The following is a 21,884-nucleotide window of genomic DNA, read 5'->3' on the forward strand; positions in this document are numbered from 1 at the left end:
TAGGTACCTATCGTAGAGTATTGGGGGCTTGGCCGGGTATCGCTGGGGGGTTGCCAGTTGAAAGCGAGAGGCATTCGCAAGTAAGGCAGGTACGGATGGATACCTTACCTGACCTGGAACCTGACGGTAAGGCACCTAAGAAGGTCAGGTAAGGCAAGGCAGGCAACCGATAAGCGCCGGGCAAACACAACTTGAAGTCTTGAACAACTTAAGACAAGGTACCAGAAGTTGTAATCCGACTTTCTACCTACCTTACTCAAGTTTTCCACAATTCTTCTCTCCTTCTACAGATAATGTATTGCTTTCCCCGCCCTTTCAAGGTCATCCTCACTCCCATGCTTCTTTTGCGTGCAAACACACACAGACAGCACTCACGCCCGCACACCCGCATCAGACGAGACTGAACGTCTGCCTTCCTTGCTTTGCCTGGTGTGGATACCTCAGCTCTCAAATCATCCTTGCAGGGGTTGTTCACTGCCGCTCACTCTTGAGTTTCTATGAGTCTTGTTGCGCACACCTCCTCTCTCCCCCGCCTGCCACTGCGAATACTCTTCAACCATTTGTCGCTGTTTTCTCCCCCCCTCTCTCTCTCTCTTTCATTCACTCTCTGTGCGTCTGACCGCTCGTCTGCTTCGGTGCCTCATCCCCGACAAATTTCTACTTTCGCTTCAGACAGTGCAGCGCTTGCCCTCCTCAGTACCTCGACTCCTAGCCCCCCCCTCCCTCACTCTCCTCCACTCCCCTTCAACCATACGGACACCTTATTCTTGTTTGGAAGACTTGGTTGAAGTAAGCAGTGGAGCCGGTGGTTCCCCAGCCCCCCCATACCTTCCTTACTCCGTACTTACCCTCCCATCCCATCCCATCCCATCCTGAAAGTGTCCTACCGTACCTGACCTCACTGTTCGGTCCACGTTCTGCCTCTCCCCCTCTCGTGTCGCCAGAGGAGCCGGAAACTGTGCCAGCGCCAGCGTCAGTGCCAGTGCCAGTTCACACAGCGAACCCTCGCAGTGTCACACCCCCGTTTCCTCTCTCCTGCAATGACAACAGCAATCCCGGTCACCACTGATCTGCCAGCACATCCTCCTCCCCAGGCTCCCCTTCCTCTGTCTCGCTCTCAATCTCAATCCCAATCTCAACCATCGACTGCGCACCGCTCCCTCTCCACCCGAACCCGGCCTCCTGTCTCCGCCTCTGGCTCTGGTCCTCCTTTACAGCGTGGCTCCTCCACCTCCAATCAACAACACAACCACCACCAGCGCCGTCACCAATACAGCGGGAGCGAGCAACTCCAACACCGCTCTCACTCTCGACAACCTTCCTCCACCTCCGCCACCGTTCCTGCTGCTGTCGCTTCCGCTGCCTCAGCTGCTTCTCGTTTCGCTCAAGACATCCCCCCACGACATGAGTATGAAACACCAGAAGTAGTCCTTCACTCCAAGCGAAACGCCCCAAGCCAACACCCGCCCTCATCGACCCGCGCCGACGCCTCGCGTCCCCAGCGGCACAGCAGTACCAGATCAAATCATCGATACAATCACGCTGCCGACATGCCCGCGAGCACCGCAGTTGCCAACAACGCCGGGCCTGCTCCTGTCAGCAACCATGGCGGGCCCGATCCCCGGAGCCCAGGCGCACCCACTACCTCGAAGCACACGAGTAGATCACGCACCACGATACCAACCCCATCTGGAAAATGGATCTTGGGCAAAACAATCGGTGCCGGTAGCATGGGAAAGGTGAAGCTGGCCCGTAAAGAGGATACAGGCGAGCAGGTATGTTTCTTCCCCCTCCCATGGCGTACCGTGCTTATCGGCCCAAACATGTCGTGCTTGCTAACCTATGCTCCTCTCTAATCGCAGGTCGCCTGCAAGATTATTCCCCGTGGCTCAACGGAAGATACACAACATCAGACTCGAGCGGACAAGGAGAGAGCGGACCAATCTAAGGAAATCAGGACCGCCCGAGAGGCCGCCATCGTCACTCTCTTGAGCCATCCCAACATCTGCGGTATGCGAGACGTTGTGCGCACCAACTACCATTGGTACATGCTCTGCGAGTACGTCAATGGCGGCCAGATGCTTGACTACATCATTTCGCACGGCAAGTTGAAGGAGAAGCAAGCCCGCAAGTTCAGCCGTCAAATCGCCAGCGCTCTTGACTATTGTCACCGGAACAGCATTGTCCACCGAGACCTCAAGATCGAAAATATTCTCATCAGTAAAAATGGAGACATCAAGATCATTGATTTCGGGCTTAGCAATCTATTTGCTCCACGTGGTCATCTCAAAACTTTTTGCGGCAGCCTTTACTTCGCTGCCCCAGAGCTACTTCAGGCGAGAGCCTATACCGGGCCCGAGGTGGACGTATGGAGTTTCGGCATCGTTCTTTACGTTTTGGTGTGTGGAAAGGTGCCCTTTGACGACCAGAGTATGCCTGCCCTACACGCCAAAATCAAAAAGGGGTTGGTGGACTATCCAAGTTGGCTCTCAAGTGGTAAGTTGCTCAGACTTGTACTGCGTCTGGTCTCCATCTAACCTGATGCAGAATGCAAGCACCTGCTATCTCGGATGCTTGTAACGGATCCCAAGCAACGTGCAACCATGCAGGAAGTCATGGTCCATCCGTGGATGACGAAGGGTTACAACAGCCCATTGGACAACGGATTGCCTCCACGAGAACCCCTCTCTCTCCCCTTGGACACCGATGTTGTCAACGCCATGACTGGATTCAATTTTGGCTCACCAGACGCCATCAAGGCCCAGCTGGAACGGACAATCGAGTCCGAGGATTACCAACGCGCAGTCAAACTCTATCAGCGCGAAAAAGAGCTCCCTCAGCCTGCCAAAGACGTTGAGAAAAAGCGCGGCTTTGGCTTTGACTTTTACAAGAGGAGGAACTCAGGCACCAGTCGCGACACGTTGACGGCTCCTAGTTCTGAGGCCCTCCAGCTCGGCAACGATCCTCTCAACGCCTTCAGTCCGTTGGTCTCGATCTACTACCTGGTACGAGAAAAACAAGATCGCGATCGTGTTGAGAAGAACCCCGGAGCTGCCAGTGCTCATAAGGAGAAGGAGAAGCCTGCAATCCCGGAGATTACACCGCCGCAGGAGGCTCATACCAACTCCTCTACTTACGAAATGCCCGGCGAACGGGTCACGGGCGGCCGTTCTCGTCCTCGTGCAAGGACTCACGGTGAAGACGAAGCTCCCGACACCGTGAAGAACTCTCAACTTTCACCAACAACGCCCCTTTCCCCAGAGGTACCGCCCGAGCCACTCCCAAAGAAGGAGAGTACCGCTGCAGGCATCCTCCGTCGCTTCAGTACTCGAAGACGCCGGGATCCGGAAAGGTCGGATAGAGATCGATCTCATCCGCCTGTAGTCCAGGTTCACTCACCCTCCGAGGCCCCTCCTGCACCGATGCCCCGGAAAAGCTTCAGCATACGTCGCGGCAGACGGGAACGAGAAGAACCGGACCCCCTCCCGCTCAGATCCGGTAGCAGTCAGCCACAACACGGTGATCTTCTCAGCCCTCCTTTATCGGCCGGAGGTCAATCGTCACGGCGCAAAGGTTTGGGCCGATCTACAAGCGTAAATTCTGCAGACTTGCGTCGCCGTGGGTCGACGCGGACACCGAAAGAGCCACCGCCGACGAGCGGCTCAGACCAATCTACGGCCACCGATCGACCACCGCCCGCGTCTAGAGACAGCCAGCAAACACGGGCTGCATCCATGAGAGCGAAATCACTCGGTCATGCCAGGCGCGAGAGTATTCAGCAGCGCAGGCTTCGCCGGGAGGAAGCTCGAGAGGCTAACGTGCCGGAGGAAACGGATCAAGAGCAAGGCGACCAGAGTGGCGTGTCCACCGACAGGCTGGACAGCTCAGATTTGGCTAAGCCCGTTTTCCTCAAAGGCTTGTTTAGCGTTTCAACTACTTCTACCAAGAACGTCACAGAGATCCGGGCGGATATCAAGCGGGTGCTCAAGGGCCTAGGAGTCGACTACACCGAGATCAAGGGTGGCTTCTTGTGCAAGCATACACCTAGTATTGACCTCAAGAAAGTACCAGAGGTTCCCGGTAGCCCGGGACAAGCGCCACCAGGTCACAGGAGACGCTTCAGTTTTGGGGCAATCAGAGGTGGCGACCGGGAACGAGAAGACTTGCCAGCAACTGAACGAGGACCGAGTACGCCGCGTGGCTCTGGGCGTACTGAGGCAGATCACAGTTACTCCAACTCGGACGTCTCGGTTGATAGTGTCTCGCGGGAAGCGGGAGTGTCATCCAGAAGAGTACCCGGCGAGACGAGCACTCACGTTCAGAGTGATCTTGGCGGAAGCATGGTCCTCGAGTTTGAGATATTCATTGTCAAGGTCCCGTTGTTGTCTCTTCACGGAATCCAATTCAAGCGACTGGTGGGAAACACGTGGCAATACAAGAATATGGCCGATCAGGTTTTGAGGGAGCTTCGTCTTTAGATGGGGCGGAAGCGTTCAGATGAAAAGCGCGGAGAACATAAGTGGTCAAGGATTAGCTTCGATTTGGGAGCCCGACTCCGGGATACCAGAGCGGGTGGAGGGTATCGAGGGCAAACAATCTCATCGTACGACCTTTTTGACCTTTAAGTTATTTGTTTTCTTTTCTCGGTCGCCTCGGCGTCAATCGAGGTGTTTTAGTAGCCAACTGCCAGTCAGTAAGCACCTTTCTGCCTTGGCGAAGGAACGGCATTACTTGAATAGGTGTCCATCGATGCATGCAGCGGCGGTTGGGTAATGTCAACTAATTCAATAGGTGAACGTGTATAGAGAAGTTTAGAGACGATAATTGTGTGTACGTATGTGCGTGCACTTGGTTCTTTCTGAAAGCAGCTGGCCGTATAATTTGCTACTCCGTCTACGCTACATCGGTGTTGGGGCAGAGATGGTTCAAGTCAGTAGCTATCACTCAGCCATTGGATGCCGGCAAGCATGAGATATCCGGAGGCTCCACGAGGAGGGCTATTGGGATTCTGCTGGATGTAGCTTAGAATTATGATGTTGGCGCGGACAGGCGCGTCAGCCCAATATGAGCAATGGGCAATGATCATCCTTCTCTACGTTGCTGGGCAGACTCGGAAACTTGGAGACATGACCAGCCAAAGTGACTTCCCTCTATGTTAGTTGAATCCATAATACTCCGCACCAAAGAGCCTATTTCAGGACTTGAGCCGCACGGGCAACCGCAACATTGAACGCAGAAAGCTATGACAGCAATTTCGGTCCGGTCTTACAAGTCTCCTAGGCACACCGGTCACATTGAGGCTAGGCGTGACACTGGACTGCCGCTTCCTCCTCTCCTGTACCTAGGTCTTCTATGTTGTGGAATGTAGGTACTTCATGCTGGCCAAGGTAAGGTCATTGGAGAAAGGGATTTAAGCAATCACCTAGTCATTGCTATATGCTGTGCTATGTGCCCCCTGTCATTATAGGATTGCCTTGCTCTCCAGCCTTAAGTTAAGGCGATGTATGAGAGGCACCTTATGTGGTCGAAGGACAGGCAGCTTAGGTAAGTACACGCCAGTCAGGAGGGGGGGGGTGGGGGACTTGGGGTGATTCAAGGTGAGAAAGTAGGTAAGAGCAAGAGCAACGGTGCTGACTAACCCGCCCTGATGCTGGTCTAGGTAGTTGCGCGCTATTTCATCCATGCCCGTGCATGGGGCACCTGTGCTCCCTGCCTCCAACGCTCTCCATAGATACACCTGACCTTAGCCTGACTACCGACCAATTACCTAACCCTGTCTCGCCTTGCCTTCCTCTGTGTGTGCCTCATCCTCTCAACCTTCCCTGCCCAGTTTATTGTTCACAACCTCGACCCTGATTGAGTACGCACATTTGTCACCTTGACTACGAAGCACCCGCCAAAGGTTTGAAGTTTGCGCCACCACGAAATAACGACGGCTCAATTTTCGGGCCTTTGAACCCATTACGAATCTGCGATTAAGTCTTCCAACGGCCTCGCGCGCAAGAGCCCAAAGCCCAAATCGCCCCCCCCACGAAGTTGACATCCTCGATCCGCCGCCGCCCGCCGCCCACAGATCAACACTCCGACGAAGTACTGCAGCTCATCGTCGTTCCTGTTGCTGAAGTGCCATTTGGAGAAGATTTCTCATTAGGAAACTGCGATAGAAATACTTGGCTACGATCGGTGCAGTGGCTACCATCGTTTCAACACCACACATATTCGTCGAGAACATACTCTGTGAAGCACACGGATCTGGGATTCGAAGATGATGCCCGCTCAGCACGTTTACGGACACCATCAGTTTAATCCACAGACTGACTCGGCATGGATGCATCAGCAGTCTAATCAACATCACCATGCTCAGCAAGCTGCTGCTGCCGCCGCTTCTGCCGTACAGCAGCAGCAACAGCAACAGCAGCAGCAGCAGCAGCAGCAACAACAACAACAACAACAACAACAACAACAGCAACAACAGCAGCAACAGCAGCAGCAGCAGCACTACAATAGACTTGCTAGTGGGCATTCTGCGGTTCCATCTCTTGGCAATGCGCATGCCCCGGAAGGCAGCCACGACAATATATCCGAGGATAATCGAAGAACAATGGCTTACATTGCTGATCTGCTCAGCGAGAGCACCCGTGAGGCAGCTCTTCTGGAGCTGAGCAAGAAGCGAGAACAGGTTCCCGAGCTTGCGCTCATATTGTGGCATTCGTTCGGTAAGCTTTCATGTCTGGAGACCAGTATGACTGACGCATACTAAACCCACGTAGGAGTCATGACATCGCTACTACAGGAGATCATCTCGGTCTACACTCTCTTGAACCCTTCCCAACTCACTGCTGCGGCTTCCAATAGGGTATGCAACGCGCTAGCACTTCTTCAGTGTGTTGCCTCCCACAATGATACGCGCACGTTGTTTCTTAATGGTACGCCGTCCAGGTGATCCCCTTAAATATTACCTGTCCCTGAGCTCACATCTCTCAGCCCATATTCCTTTATTCCTGTATCCCTTCCTCAACACGACCTCGAAATCGAGACCTTTCGAATACCTACGCCTGACGTCGCTAGGCGTCATTGGCGCCCTCGTCAAGAACGACTCTTCCGAGGTCATCAACTTTTTGCTCACCACAGAGATCATTCCTCTCTGCCTACGTATTATGGAGACAGGCTCAGAGCTGAGCAAAACTGTGGCGATTTTCATTGTGCAAAAGATCTTATTGGACGACAATGGGCTCAACTACATTTGCGCTACCTACGAACGCTTTTACGCGGTGGGCACTGTCCTCAGCAACATGGTTGCTCAACTCGTCGAGCAGCAGACAGCTCGGCTTCTGAAGCACGTTGTCAGATGCTTTCTCCGGTGAGTTCTCCGATACAAGTCGATTGGGCCAGCCTCTCACTAATGCCGCATAGATTGAGCGACAACGCGCGCGCGCGCGAGGCTTTGCGCCAGTGCCTCCCAGAACCCCTCCGAGATGCGACCTTTTCTTCGGTACTTCGAGACGACGCTGCGACCAAGAGATGTTTGGCCCAGCTCCTTATAAACCTGTCAGACAATGTCGTCGAACCGACCCAAGGGGGGCACCCTGGTCTTTGAGGAAAGGCCAGGGATACCTGACATATTGTAAACGTTCTGGGGCCAACATAGACTCATGCATAACTCGGCGACTTGGAGGTCAGTGATTTCATCGGAAAACGCAAAGCATCGTAGACGTATTGATACCCGCTTTCTCTGCCCAGATGGGGGCATATCAGGCTGATCTGGGATGCATCTTCAACTTGCGCGGACTCTCTTTCTCTCTTTTTCTCTCTTCATATGTAGCATCGAAAAGGCAGGGGACAAAAGCAAGGGTTTCTTTTCTCGTTTGGTATTGGCGATGGGGTTGTGTCATTTTGATTATACGGTAACGAGCAGGCGGACCTGGAACTGGCGCCGGAGGCTGGGGATGACGTCTCGGGCTTTATGGACACGGCTCAAAGATTTCTGTTGCTAACATACTTCCTATCCGGGGTCGCGCATGGTAGTATTGGCTTCAGTCGGGCGGTATACTTGTATGAACTGTTCTTCTTGGCAGTGTGGTAGGGGTTGTCATGCCACATGGCTTGACCTACCCGTGTATGTGTAGAGGCTCAGGTCCATGAATCCAATCTTTTCAACTCATTACCTGTTCCCCAACGATGCTTTCCAGTGCTCTCCGACATTCAAGTGAGTGATGTACCCGTCAGATAAGACGATGTCTCCGCAATGAATTTCCTGGCCATCTAGCTCAAATCATTGCGGGATAGCATGACAGCTGTGCGGGGGTGAGGGAGAGGTACCAGGCAGAGATTCACAGACCCAGACACTCCTACTCGACTTTGGATGCATGATGAAGGCTTTCTGGGCGTGACTACAGACAGTTTTGCTCGTTGTTACATGCTGGGAACGTCGGCAGCGACGTCGTGGGCCGCTTGGATGTATTCTGCTCGAATCTTGGCAATTCGGTGCAGCGTGACTCACCTCGGTGCCTGCAAAGGTTAAGTCGTCACCCTCTCAAGGTAGAGAAGGCGCGTTGAGGTAAGGGGGCCACTCTATCGGAGTAGGCATTTTCTGTAACTTACCTCTTCCTTTCTTCTTCTCTCTTCTTTCCCCTTCTTTCAACCTCGCAACCTCGTAGCAAATCTTCGCACAAACAACTTTTTGTTCATTCGCATCACGTTCCGGCATTCAAATCATGTCAACATTTTCCAAAGCCTCTATGGCTCCTTTGGAAGCTTTTATTGAGCTCAAAACAAAACCAACACCAAGTTTGAGTTCGCTGCTCTCCGAAGGCCCATCGAAACGTTCTACGAGCAGCATCAACGAGATACCGAGAGTGTTCAGACTCTATACTATATTCCCCCAGCGTTACGGGAGACGGTCAGCAGGCTCAGCCGGGACATCAATCAAATTAGACAGGTTTTAATCACTTAGCATCTAACAAGTTCGTGTCCCCTCCAGACATTCACGAGGAAACATTCACTATCAGCAACATGCAGTGAAACAGTTCGGACTCCAAACAGAGCTCCATGCTCCGATGAATCCCACCACCCGCGGGTGCAATAGAGTGGTTGTTCCCGGCAACACCGCTGGGAAGCCTAGGACCTGGAGTATCCAATGGTCATAGGAAAGCCACATGTGGGACATCGATTATCTCCTTATTACATGCCTTTGAGCTGGTGTTGCCCTGGTTTTTACTGCGAATGCGCTGGAAATGATGAGTTCAAGACGACAAGTCTCTATGTGAGGAAGATCTATAGTCTCTAATAAAATTATCTATAGTACCCTTGACCTTATTACTAAAGCTACCCATCGTCAATCTACTATGCCTCACCGTATACACATACAAAAGCCTAATGTAATAAAAATAACAAGGACAGGAGGGATCCATTGAGTGTCTTTTGTGTTTTATACTCGATGGCAGTTGAAGTCAACGGATGAGCTCAATCAGATCGGTGGCCAATTGGCAACACGGGCAGGGTGTCGCACTGGGTCTGGTCATGTTCTCAGGAAACACAGATTGGTGGTCAGCCTCTCGGCTTCTTTATATGAAATCAGTCAGAGATCTAACGGAAATGGTGAAGGAGGCAATATACGGCCAGACCTAGGCATCGGTAGTTGGACTTATCGTGAATATCTGAGAGTTTACTACACTCGACGCAACAGCATATGCCCAGTAAGAATGGAGGCACACTTCCTTCGCCGTCCTCAATTCTATCGATTGTGAGTCAAAGGGTACTACACAAGCCTCGCGAAGGGTTTCTCCGTGAGAATGTCTCAGTGATCAAGCATTCGACGGCTAAAGAAAACATGGAAAATTTGCCTCAACAGCTTGATCCCCGGCTGAGCTCAACAAACGAGCATCGTTATGCATTGGATTTTCGCATATTTCCTCTAGCATCAGCGGGTGACGGTAGTGGTTGGTTCTTCTCTCAATATTTCCAGCATACAGTCGTTCTGTTTAACTTGGGATTCGAGGGGAAAGATTATTATTCTTTCTTGAGTACTTCAGTTGGGTAGGGATGGGTGTATATGAAGGCTTTGACAAAGTGGCCTGGTCCGTCGTTGGGCTTGATTAGTTCAATAACGCTATGTACTCGAGCCTCGCATGTATTATGGACATCCTACGCAATTCCAGCATCCGTAGGTATTACTGGCGTTTATATGTTCATTCTACGTGTCTAACATCCAGTTATCCTGTTCAAGTTGCGGCACCAGTGAGTGGGCAATGAACAATTTCTTGGCAGTCACTTTGATTGGAACTTGAAAACAACAATCTAGCGATTAGAATTAGCTTCGGGGAGGTAGACGAGAAGCAGAAAATAAATGCCCGGTATCCTTCACAATGGCACACGATGTCTACGAGCCCCATACCTATGAATGTTTGTCCACGGGCAAGTAATGAGGGCACCTTTACTACATAGATACTTGTTTGGAGCCACATGATCCTAGTACTTCTCGGACCTATGCTGACCCCTCGGAGGAAGAATGGAGGATTCCGTCAGCCCTACGGCCTAACGTATTCCCAATAGGGTTCTGAGGTAACTCAGCCACCAAAGACATGCTCCAGGAAACCGGGTCTCCCAATCACAAGGTCTGTCCGCTACCAAGTGCTCCCTCATGTCGCTATGAGAGGTAAACGGTTCAGAAGACCTTGATAGAGGTAGCTCTCTAAGAGTGAAATATCAACATCGCATTTTATTTAACCATGACAGTGAGTTTGATAATTGAAGATGCTACCTATTACGGCAAAACGCCAGCAACTCAAGTTCTTTGCGCCGGCAGAAGCGTCCTCACGGCTCAGGATTCCTTGTTTGAGAAGTCAACAACTCTCACGAAGTGTCAGACTCCAAATCGCAGTGTTCGACGAGTAGTATGTGGAGATGGCCGGGAGAGCAAGTTTGTATCCGTGCCTGCCCCAGTTGGGACTGTGCAACGCAGCAGAGCTGAAATCAGAGCATACCCTTCCAAGGCAAAGCAGGAGATGAGGCTCAAAGAATGGCCCCCAGTCGACCAGACGAGTCTAGCATACGCTCGAAGCCTGATAGATTCCTTCATTTCTCACGTGGGGTCTAGAATACATCTGTTGGCGCGGATAGGCCGAAAGGCCCATGTGAAGCGAAGAGTGTGTGGAATTTCGTTCGGGGGCCTCGGGGCCTTTTGTGAGCCAAGCTCCTATTGGAGGCGAGTACGAAGACACTATAGGATGTCGGCGGAAGGATTGATCGTCACAGTTACCACGGGGCATCGTGGGCATGTCTGGGCCAGCGTGTGCGTCGTCGTGTGTGCGTGTTGGGCGCGCGCGAGTATTCAGTTAGAGAGAGCAAGGGGTAGAGTAAAGGAGCCAACTCTTCGACATCCAGACCCAAGGACAAAGTCTATGAGTTTGGCCGGAAGGCTAGTCAGAGGCTTACAAACTCAGCCTTAAAATACACTTCCAATCATCTGCCGGAGCCTGGCGCTCCTCCACGCGGGCCATATTAGGCTCATAACCGATAGCCAATTTGGAATAGATGCATATTTCCCAGCCCCAAGGCAGTTATGACTGATTCGTCGCCACGCACGAAGGAAGGCAGTATGTTTCGTGTATTCAAGATTGCTCGAGGGTGAAGTAGACGAAGGTCGGGCGGAGATGGTTGTGTCATCGACAGCGGCAGCGATGATGGGCCTGCAGCTACCTACCTTGAGTGATGTAAACTCCGCCGCACTTTCCGTCGTGGATACAAGACATTGGCAACTTGTGCCTGCGTATTGGGGTCCAAAACGAACGGACCACGAGAACGTGTGACACAAGAGATGGAAGTAAAGTTAAGGATAGCGGACGCTATTCGCCAGCCCTACGAGCTTGCGTCTCACTTTCCGTGACAAGTCCAACGGGCCCGGCTCACTTTCGTCCTCGTCGAATGAGTAGAGGAGGAAACGATGCCTTGTGTCCCGCCTCAAGTCTGCTGCCTGATATGCGCAAGGCGGCTACGTCGTTCATTGGGCTGCACTGTACCAAGAGACAAAATGTAGGTGCACCTCGAGTTCTCTAGATACCAATCTACAGTAGTGAGTGTCTTGCTAATTAATGGGCAATTATGAATCAATTCGACGGAGAGCCCACTAGTGAGTCAACCGCAAGCTTTTTCTCAAGGAACGAAATAGCATCCACTGCATTGAGGCAATATGGTAGGTAGATGGGTTCAAGGCCAGCTGTAGTTGACCATGAGACAAGTATCTGTAGTCCGCCAATACGGTACTAATCGAGCTAGTACGAAAACGGGCACCGTCTTCTCGAGTCACACAAAACGGTATGGGTTCCAAGGTTCCGAGGAAGGCGCAGTGCGGGTGCAGGTTCACTTGCAGTTGCAGGTTAGGTAGCGCACGGTGCAGGTGAGGTGCAGAGCGGGTGCGGGTGGGTGTGAGGTGGAGCGGAGAAGCAATGGAAGGTAAGTACGTATTGGATCCGTACTTCGTCCGGAAAGTGAGAGACAGAATAGTGCAGGGGTCGTTACGTCCAGTCCTTTTCTGTACCTTAGCTCATTGCAGTCCAGACCCCAGTCTTCCGCCTTTTCACCACCAAAGCTCGACGAGGCACACCAAAATCTGGCGGGAATTGGCGGTGGCTCGTCCTCGTCAAATTTCGGAGGGGGGAAAAGATGGCCGCGACCTAATTGGCTAACATGCCGTTTGTCCGGACACAGCGAGTTGAACCCCCCCCCCCCTCTGCAGTCGTACCTGAGGTTCCTCACCATGGCCTCATATTCCATACCTCGTCATTTCGTACAAACTCGGCTCTATACTACATCACACCTCGCGGATTACGGATACAACTCATTCTCGCCATTGTATCTTGCCTTGCCTTGCCGTGCCTTGCCGTGCCTTGCCCTACTTACAAATTGCCTACGTATGCCCGGTGGCATAGGTATGATGGTGCCATCAATGTCCTTTCTCGGTACGCCGTTGAAGCTCACTTTATTACAAATTGGGCCATGCAGTCAGTCAATAGGTATCAGCAGTTGTCTGGATCAGTGGATGCCCGCCCATACGGCTACAACGTGCTGGGGTCCATCGTCATGTTCTCCCTGCCCTTGTGTCACAGGCCATCACTGACTGCCTAGATCTTTTGTTGCCCATGACTCCATGAGAGGCGGCCGCTCGACGACGTTGCACGCGCAGACAAGACGATACACGCGATTGGTCATATCGCACTAACATACGGATACCCGTACGCAGATGCCTTGCCCGACTGTCTTGACAGACATGGATACAGATTAGGACGCGATTGCATTCATCGATACCCATACGCACCTGAACCCCAATTGCAGTAACGGCGCAATGGCCCTGCGTGTCCCGCACTAGTGGCCGATTTTCTTTGCGATCGGGGGCCATGAACGACAAATGACAACGGCATGATGGGTCCCCTTTCGCCGCACAGCCGCCCAAAGGCACAGGAAGAAACAGCCACGAGTTCGTAGCCACGTCTTGCCGGCAGCTGTCCTGGTGCGAGACGGATGCAGAGATAGAGTGATACACTCAGACATGGAGAAGAACAAGCAGATGCCCGGCACGAGTTGATTTGAGAATTAGAGAAGCACTTCAGGCTACCTCCGCCGGAGCGGCACCCATTGCCTAGTCCCGGTGTGACTCTTCAAGATACGGGCCAGCCACGTGTAGCTTATAGGCACGAACGGATGAACCGCATCGGGGTTCCGAGTCCTGCACCATTTTTATCATGTTTTTGATAGCCAAGCCAGACCACCATCTGCCCAATGGTCTCTACACTACAAGCTCTGTATGCGTTGACAATTGCTATTACCCGTCACTCCGGAACTTGAGTGCGGATCACAAGGCTTTCACAGTCACTCGCATTTGTGCCCATCGTTGTTTCACGTCCGTCCGCTGAGCCGCAGTTGTATTGCTGTTGGGGCAGGCTCGCCAACCCTGGGAAAACACCAAAAAGCCATGGCGAACGTTGCGTTTCATCTCTCTGCCGATTCACATTGTGACGACACAGGCCGGTATTAATTGGTTGAGAGGGACGATGCCTCATCAAAAGTGTTTGCCTGCACGAATCTTGACCAGGCGAGGCGAGGCTACGAATACCTAGGTACCATCCAAATGATCCAATGCTTCCAGGTGGTCTATTGTGGCGCCACCACCACCGGCGCCGGGAGCCCCCGACGTTACAACGACTGCGTCGGTGTTTGTCCCCTGGTAAATCCAAACACCGAGTCACTAGGATGGATCAAACATCTTGTCTGATCAAACGCCGTCTTATTGATATTCCCATCAAAGGGCACGTATGGATACTACTGTTTCAATTGCTGTTTAGCCCTGGAGGCATGCTTGCCTCTCCTTTTCGTCGTTAGATGAGATGTAAATGAGCAAGAAGCCGACAAGACACGGCGTGCTCCCTTACTCTGGCTTCTCTAGACACTTAGGTTTATCAGCAAGCGGCTTGCGGGTATGCACATCTTCATGGCGAGGACACCCGCGTGTGATGCGTAGTTACATGTGTAACACCTTGGATGTCTCTGTGCGCGAAGGACATTTCGGTCGATCATCACCAATGCACCTAGGTATGTACTGGCATGAGGTGGCCATGGTGGTGTACTTCCACGGGTTCCTAGATTACAAAGCATGTGCTGTTGCTCAATCCGGCCGAGGGCTGCTGCGGGCGTTGCCGCCGAAGATACGCCCAAGAAAGCGATGACAGGTTATATGTCGCATGAATGCCCAGGAACTCCGTAGATCTTCAGGAAGACATGCATAGCAGTGCTTAGGGAAAAGTCTAGTTATCCGTACTTGCGGAGTTTAGAAGAGGCCTTGGTCGGGAGACGGGGTGAAGCAGCGGGACTCGGGGAAGCTCGGACAGCTAGGCGTGAGGTGGCAGGGTGCCAGAACAGCGGGCGGCTCTCAGATAGGCAAATTGCAGTACGGATACCTCTACGCAGTACTCCGTACTGAATATGTTTTTTGCCATGGGGAACGATATACCTGCCTCCCTCACCTTGGCAGCAGTGTGCCACATTCACAGCCTCCTGGAGTACCTAGGTCCTGGGCCTGCGGGGAGGATGAGGGTATTCGTGTACGTACCGTAGTAAGGTAGGTACCTAGGTAGGTACCTTACTTCGTACCGTCATGCAGGCAAGGCAAGGTACCCAGATACCGCAGGTAACCAGCAAGCGAGAAAGGTTGAGGTTACACAAGCTCTTGAAGCAAACAGACCAATCAACTACGTCCCACGGCCATTCCTTCAGCCCTACGGCCCCTCGTTTTCTGGCGGCGTCACCGAAAGCTTGGCATCTGCAGTCTGCACCCAAGCTCCTTTGACCCCGCCTGGTGGTCTCCTGGTCTCTCCGCCTCTTGCCTGGACCTGCTCCCATTTCCCATCTGCCTCACCCCAGTCCATGAACTTCTTCAAGCCCTGTGTAACCTGCTTCCTCCGCCTTTTCCCCTCCCTGCTTCCTCGTCATCCACCCTCCGCGTCGGCTGTGCGCGCGTAGGTACGAGTTACACCAGTCTGTTCCGTACTCTTCTGCTTCGTCGGCCCCGTTGTGTAACAATTTCGTTTGTTCCATGGAATCATTCCCTCGCTTCTCTTTACCTGTCGTTTCACACCCCCCGGGACAACACAGCAAACCCAAGCGAATCATCAGCATCACGAATGCAGTCTAAGACAGCTCGCTCCCCTGCCAGTCCACACCAGGCTCGGGGTCGACCCCGATTCCCCATTGTCTCGCCCGTTTGTCCCCCTCTTATCGAGTACCTACCTACAGGCTACACGCACAAGATTCTACGACGGGAGTCTTATGCTGCAGCAAGTTGATGCACGAACAAAAGACCTTGTATGCTCTGCGCATCATCGTCAACGAGATCAACTGTGGCCAGCACGTCTCATGCTGCTTTGGGAAATTCCAATTAGATAGCTACACCGCTAGAAAGACTGAGTCTACGACATGGACGCAGGTCATGTCTTGTACGGACAGAAACGCCTTCGATTATGCCTTACAGCTGTCTCGACGGAACGGGGGTGCTGCTCCCTTTCCTCCGTGCATGCCGGCCACATAAGCCCGGATCTTCGGGGTGACTGCGGCGCGACCGGTACATCCACCGCATCATAAGCGAAGTTGAAAGCAATCAGCTATCCCAACAGTCATCCCGATATCCCAGTGGCTTATGGAAGCTAGCCCTACGGGCATCCATCTGGCAATTAAGCATCTCACTGGCGCATCGAAATGGCGGACCAGTGAGGTACATGACTGGTGGAGTTGCCATGTTCCCGCAAGCAGGTCAAGTCCAGGTCAATGGATGACTACTTTGTCATCACTGGAACTTTTGGTGTCTACTGGGCGTGGCAGACATGCTACAGCAGGAACTTGGATTTCCAGTACGGGCAGAGCATGGTAGGCGATTGTCAAGCCACGTCTGTCCCAGATTGTATGGAGCCGATACCTATGTGAACAGTCTAGGTAAGGTAGACTAAAGACAGGGTGCTCAGAGGCTGGAGTTGTATTGACATAGGCAGAAGTTTTGGTCCTTTGAGAGTCTGGGTCCTGCGACTGGTTCGTCGTGGCTTGCGGTTGAGAGAGGATTCCCATTGGCTCACACCACGAGTTACCGCATCGAGACGAGCTAACAAGTCTACGAGATACGTTACGGTCCACGGATACGCAGTGATTACGCTGTACGCACATTTTGGCACCCCAGCCGGGCCGTTGTCGTCTGATTACCAATCGTGGAGCTTCTTAAATCCTCTCGCGGGCGCTGAGCCGTCCATAGCGCGACATGGGCAGTTCTCCAGAGCTCCCTTGCCTTGTTACTCCTGTTGTGAATGGGATAATTACGGTTAGATTAGCAGCAGGCCGAGCAGACAGCTTCGTTTCTTGTTCTCTTGAGTCTCGGGAGTGCTGATCTATTGATTACTTAAGCACAGACCACTTCACTCGAACGATTACTACGTAAAGATACTTGCTACATCGCTTGACCAAAATAGGCAAACCCTTTCCCCGGAGGAGGGTTGGTGGTTCAAACCTCGAACGATGTATAGCGACACACCCCTTGCCCTGCCCTCTGGCTGTTGCTTTCAACTGGTGGCCAGGACGGGACTCCCAACACCCTGGGTTTTGGAACCGACAAGGCGAGGGTGCGGCGTATTATCCGTCATGATTCCAAGGCAATCGCAATCTGCAGACATCGTGAGTGTGACATCGCGACTCCAAGCACGGACAGACAAGAAAAAGCACAGGTATCACTGCAATCCCTTCCCTTTTCCTCCCGCTGAGGTTGTTCAAACTTTCAGTCCTGGTTGACAAGGGTTAGGGATTCCACATCATCCACCATGATGGGGTTTCCTCCCGGTGGGCTTTAATCACAATCATCCATGGGATGGCATCTCTCTACCCACAACTTTGTACGAACTATGTACGAATACCCTCAGCTTCCCTTTTACCCTTTGAGCCTCCACGAGGGGGCTCCACCCTGCACTGCAAAATATGCCCAGATCAAGAAATCAATTGGGGGCAGCTCATCCTCCAAATCCACTTTCGCGATTCACCGCCGCAACGAAACTTCATCCATGATCCAACATCGAGAGACTGGCGCTGGGTCGAGGAGATTTGCTGCTTAGCCATGACAAGCGAAGCGGAGCCTAAAGACCAAACGCCCACCGGTCGCTCCCAGGCAGCAGTATGATGGCCTTGGAAAATGCCTGTCCAGATTTTCAACGACGTGATTTTCAGGAACTTTTTTGCATCAACGAATATGTACCGAGGCCAGCAAACACGCCATCTCCACATTGTTCGCCTACCTTAACCTTGTATCTGATTCCTGCATGCCAGTTCTGGAATCCGATGAATTTGTGATTGAGGCAGTGATTGTGTTGCTACTATTACTTCGTCCTATTATGTGTGCTCTCCATTTGACTTGTGGCCGACCGGGCATGACGATAATGGTGTATTGCGGTGACCAAAGCAAGCAACGCAGGCAAAAGGAGGGCATATTTCCTTGCGACTCTGAGCCAAACCATTCTCGATTGTTACTATCATATGTCCCCATATTGCACCCTGCGGTTTGGCGATTTCGTGGTTTGTGGTTCACGGTTAGGTCGCGTTGCATGGCCCGCAGCAGAAACGAAAGAAACGCTGCGCTGCCCTTTCACCCCAACCCCGGACAGTGGAGGCCCCACGCAACAAATGCGAGCCGGCCAGTCGCAGCTATTCGTCCCCGCTTGCTGTGGGTCTCGGAACCCTGACGACCGTCACGACCCCCGGGGCGTCCCCCTTTCCCCCCTGGCTCTCCTGCGCCCCGATCGACTCCGGAGCTTTGAAGCGGACGGGAATGGACGACTCCTACGGACTACTACGACATACCTTACGGAGTACCTCAACTGCCCATCTCATCTGCCAATCTGCCACCTGCCATCTGGTGCCCTGTGCTCTGCTGTGCTGTGCTTGTGCTTGTGGGTGTCGCCCGCTCCATGTGCCCGCTATGACCCGCTGTTGCCCCGAACCCAACGGCCTTCCGGAGACAACACCGTACCTGCTGCCAATCCCGGCGATCCTTGTTTGCCTCCTCATCTCTCTCCAAGACTTCCAACCAGCCCATATCGTATGCGTGCCCATGGTCGTATGGATATTCAATAGCCTCAGCAACCGCGCAACCAAGGAGAATGAGGAGAAGGAGGAGAAATCGCGCACCTTGGCCCGGTCTGGACTGCCTTGGACTTCTCAGACCTACCCTTGCTCTCCCTCGAATCTGGCAGCCTAATGCTGCCTCTCTCTTGCTCTCCATCTCCATCTCCATATTCTTAGCCAAGGTAGCTCTATCCGTACCTCCCTCTCTTGGCCAAGACCCATCAACATTATACACAGTAATGCGATGAAAAATGGTTACATCCCAGCATGCCACCCCTTCTCCGTATGCATGTGACGATGGTATACCTATACTGACCACAATGAGGCCAAGTCCCGTAAAAGAAGAAAACGGCTAGTACAATCAGCCACACCCGCGACATTTCTGCACCCTGCTGGCAAAGCAACCCCAATGTTCGGGCTTGGCAACCAACCCAGTACGGATACCAGGCTGTCCCTCACCTTGTGTGTGGACATCGTCAGAACCTAAAAAAAACACACCCTCTTCAGATTTCCCCCAGAGCTTCAGCTGGCACATTTCTTAGCAGGTAGCCGTCTCGTGAAACATGGCCTGGTACCCAATCGTTCAATCGCCCACCCGTCGTAAACCCCCATGTCGATGAGAGCCTTGTGGCCTGTACGGATAGCCTGTAGAGGGGGACCAGCGCAGCGCCCCCTTTCCTTTCCTGGCCGGGGCCCGTGTAGCAGTGTAATCCTACTGGCCCACCGCTACATCCTCCAAGCCCGAGAGTTCGGTGTGGTGGGCTGGGGTTCGTTCGCTGGAGGAGGATGCAGTCGTTATGCGCCCATCTGTCTGTCCCCCCCTAGGATGGATGAAGCCAATCTAGATGGCGTAGGGCTGGATATTCAGGAGAAGGCATAACATGTAGAACACCATGGTCCCTTACGGCTCGAGCTTGGCCACCTTTACGAACCTTTATCCGCAGTGCCGGGCTCAATTGATCAATGGGAAAAGAATCGTTAGCAACTGATGTTTATTGATCATCCAAGGTTTACATTGGAGGGAGAGACCATGTTGTCGTTGAAGTTGAGTAAATTGGAGGCAGACCACAAGGCAGCTCGCAAGTTTGGCTCCTGCTTCTGCCTCAATCATGTATCTAGGTAGTCAAAGGCGACGCAAATGGAATAGGATCTGCTGCCCAAAGAGGAGAATGTGAGGACTACCGAATCGTGGACACGTTGGATTATCGTCATGACCGACAGTGCTGCGCCATCATCTCGCGCAACTACCTAGACAATGCGCACGTCTGACGGCATGGCACGGTGCGTTGTGTTTCTCGATTTGGACAGCTCTGCTCTGTTCGGAGCGAAGGTGATGACAACGTCTGCATGGCATCTTTGGTCCGCGCTGCCATGACAGGGTGACGGACCGGCCGCCGTTGGATTGCTGACAAGTGCAGATGGATAGATAAACGGCCTCTAAAGGGAGCTAGATGGCGCCCGCCTTTTTGGTGGACAAGTGCGTCCAACGGTTTTTTGCGGCGTTGTGATGCCCCTCCCTGCAAATCGAAGTCGGAAGCTACGTTGTATCGCATCGTACAGATGGAGAAGTGCAGTGCTGACAAGCTCGGCAATAGCATCGAGAAGATAAACCGTGGCTGGGGTATCAATTTGATCCTCCTTCGTCTGGCGGTCCAGTGATATCCTTATTGGGCCCGGGGCTGGAGAGGACGGCAGCGACGCATAACAGGCAGCATCTAAAAGTGAGCAGCTAAATAATTAGGTCTTGTTACACTCTGGGACCTTATTTCGGAGATGGATATCGCCAAGTCAACGTGTCATGCAACGGCGGGCCACTCAGAGATGGAGATTGTGATGGTGATGGTGATGGCATACTATAGGCGTTCTCGGTGCGACAGAGGAGGGGTGGTTACTGGCGCGTAAATAAGTCGTTAGAAGCCAGGTCAGGTCAGGTCAGGTGTGCGCTTGATGATGTCTGAACCCGACGGGCTTAATGGCGCGTCCCTGCAATAGCATCAAGCGATGGGAAATGCAGCCCTGTTGGAGCTGTACAGCAATTACAGATACTCCGTAGAGAAAATACACGTTTTGTTGGGTGCCTATTCGTACCCTCTCCTGTGGAACCCAAGTCCGAGGTCCCCACCCATTGCGAGCTTTCGACCTTGCGGCTTGCCCAGGCTGCGACGAAGATCCAGGGACAAGGGGTGTTTTGGCGATGGAGCCGGCTGGCCGGCGTAGACAGGGGTTGGGTGGTAGGGTAGGTATTGCGGGCGTCGATGGTTTCCATGGACGGGGTTATGGTATAGGTTACCGTACGATACAGGTCCAGCGAAGAGAGAGCGAGAGAAGGATGTTTGAAGGTGTGGTGATTCTTGGGAAGGGGGCCGGTCGGGGTCGGGGACGGGGTTAGGACAGAAGGGTTAGATGGGTACGAAGTACGGATACATTCCCAGTTTACTGTGCACGATGGGATGGGTCACTTCGTCCGAAGGAGCGCAGGTGAAGGTTGTATCCGCGCATCCACGGTTGAGGTAGATGGAAGAATATGCGGAGGATTTTGGGGGGGGGGGGGCAAGGCAGGTACTTTGTTGTGTGACTGCAAGCAAGTACGGACGAATAGGAGGGCAGGCATCGTCTTGCTAATCGACTTTGCAAAAATAGACGTCTTACAAAGCACGTGGAAGCCTTCGTCATTTGGCCCCCTCCTGGCAGACTTTGGGGTCCTTGGAGAGGCACGGGAAGGGTAGACCGCACTACCGTAAGGTAGGCGTACGGCGTAGTTCTCAGAAGTACCTCTTCCTAGTCTACATACCACCCCTAATTACCCAGTCACCAGTAGACACACACCTACGCCTACAGACTACAGAGAGCCAGAGCCTAGAGTCACCATCGCTGGTTGGGGGCCGAGAACGAGCGTCCCAAACAAGCAGATGAAGCGCACGTTGCAGTTGCAAGTCAACATGGGGGAAGGGGAAGGCCCTGTCTCGAGATTGATAATTCATAGTTACACACACCAGACCAGCGCGGCTGTCGGCCGACCTAAAGCACCTTGCGCCCTTTCCAGCGTCCAGGATTGTTTCGACACCTTGTCCATTTTGGCCTCCTGTATCGACTATTCGTGACTGGTCCCGCTCTGAAGGATTCGCGATGTCGAGGATCCAGACCGAGGGGGTAGGATTTAGGACGACCAAGGTGATGGTGATGATGATGATGATCAAAAAGAAATTCGTACGAATTACCGGAATTCGCCAACGATAGCCGGAGCA

The 21,884-nt window shown here is 52.8% G+C and overlaps 6 protein-coding genes across 6 annotated transcripts; 4 read left to right on the forward strand and 2 right to left on the reverse strand.

Moving 5' to 3' along the window:
* Positions 1-1,040: 1,040 nt before the first annotated feature.
* CPAR01_12939 (uncharacterized protein) lies at positions 1,041-4,478 on the forward strand (the record flags this gene model as incomplete). The annotated part of the gene is made up of 3 exons (XM_060497193.1): positions 1,041-1,775; positions 1,863-2,496; positions 2,548-4,478. The coding sequence occupies 3 exons, from the start codon at positions 1,041-1,043 to the stop codon at positions 4,476-4,478; spliced, it is 3,300 nt and encodes a 1,099-aa protein (XP_060343586.1).
* A 1,787-nt stretch (positions 4,479-6,265) lies between these two features.
* CPAR01_12940 (cell differentiation family protein) lies at positions 6,266-7,597 on the forward strand (the record flags this gene model as incomplete). The annotated part of the gene is made up of 4 exons (XM_060497194.1): positions 6,266-6,716; positions 6,771-6,926; positions 6,985-7,360; positions 7,414-7,597. The coding sequence occupies 4 exons, from the start codon at positions 6,266-6,268 to the stop codon at positions 7,595-7,597; spliced, it is 1,167 nt and encodes a 388-aa protein (XP_060343587.1).
* Positions 7,598-10,727: 3,130 nt separating this feature from the next.
* On the forward strand, positions 10,728-11,447 carry CPAR01_12941 (uncharacterized protein; the record flags this gene model as incomplete). Its single annotated transcript, XM_060497195.1, has 1 exon — positions 10,728-11,447. One exon carries the CDS (start codon positions 10,728-10,730, stop codon positions 11,445-11,447), a length of 720 nt encoding a protein of 239 aa, XP_060343588.1.
* A 1,307-nt stretch (positions 11,448-12,754) lies between these two features.
* On the forward strand, positions 12,755-13,114 carry CPAR01_12942 (uncharacterized protein; the record flags this gene model as incomplete). The annotated part of the gene is made up of 1 exon (XM_060497196.1): positions 12,755-13,114. The coding sequence occupies one exon, from the start codon at positions 12,755-12,757 to the stop codon at positions 13,112-13,114; it is 360 nt and encodes a 119-aa protein (XP_060343589.1).
* A 4,515-nt stretch (positions 13,115-17,629) lies between these two features.
* Positions 17,630-18,004, reverse strand: CPAR01_12943 (uncharacterized protein; the record flags this gene model as incomplete). Its single annotated transcript, XM_060497197.1, has 2 exons — positions 17,630-17,714; positions 17,814-18,004. 2 exons carry the CDS (start codon positions 18,002-18,004, stop codon positions 17,630-17,632), a joined length of 276 nt encoding a protein of 91 aa, XP_060343590.1.
* Positions 18,005-20,608: 2,604 nt separating this feature from the next.
* CPAR01_12944 (uncharacterized protein) lies at positions 20,609-20,905 on the reverse strand (the record flags this gene model as incomplete). The annotated part of the gene is made up of 1 exon (XM_060497198.1): positions 20,609-20,905. The coding sequence occupies one exon, from the start codon at positions 20,903-20,905 to the stop codon at positions 20,609-20,611; it is 297 nt and encodes a 98-aa protein (XP_060343591.1).
* Positions 20,906-21,884: the final 979 nt, after the last annotated feature.

This window comes from Colletotrichum paranaense, assembly GCF_030867605.1.
Source record: "Colletotrichum paranaense strain IMI 384185 chromosome Unknown Scaffold_12.1, whole genome shotgun sequence".
NCBI classification, from domain to species: domain Eukaryota; kingdom Fungi; phylum Ascomycota; class Sordariomycetes; order Glomerellales; family Glomerellaceae; genus Colletotrichum; species Colletotrichum paranaense.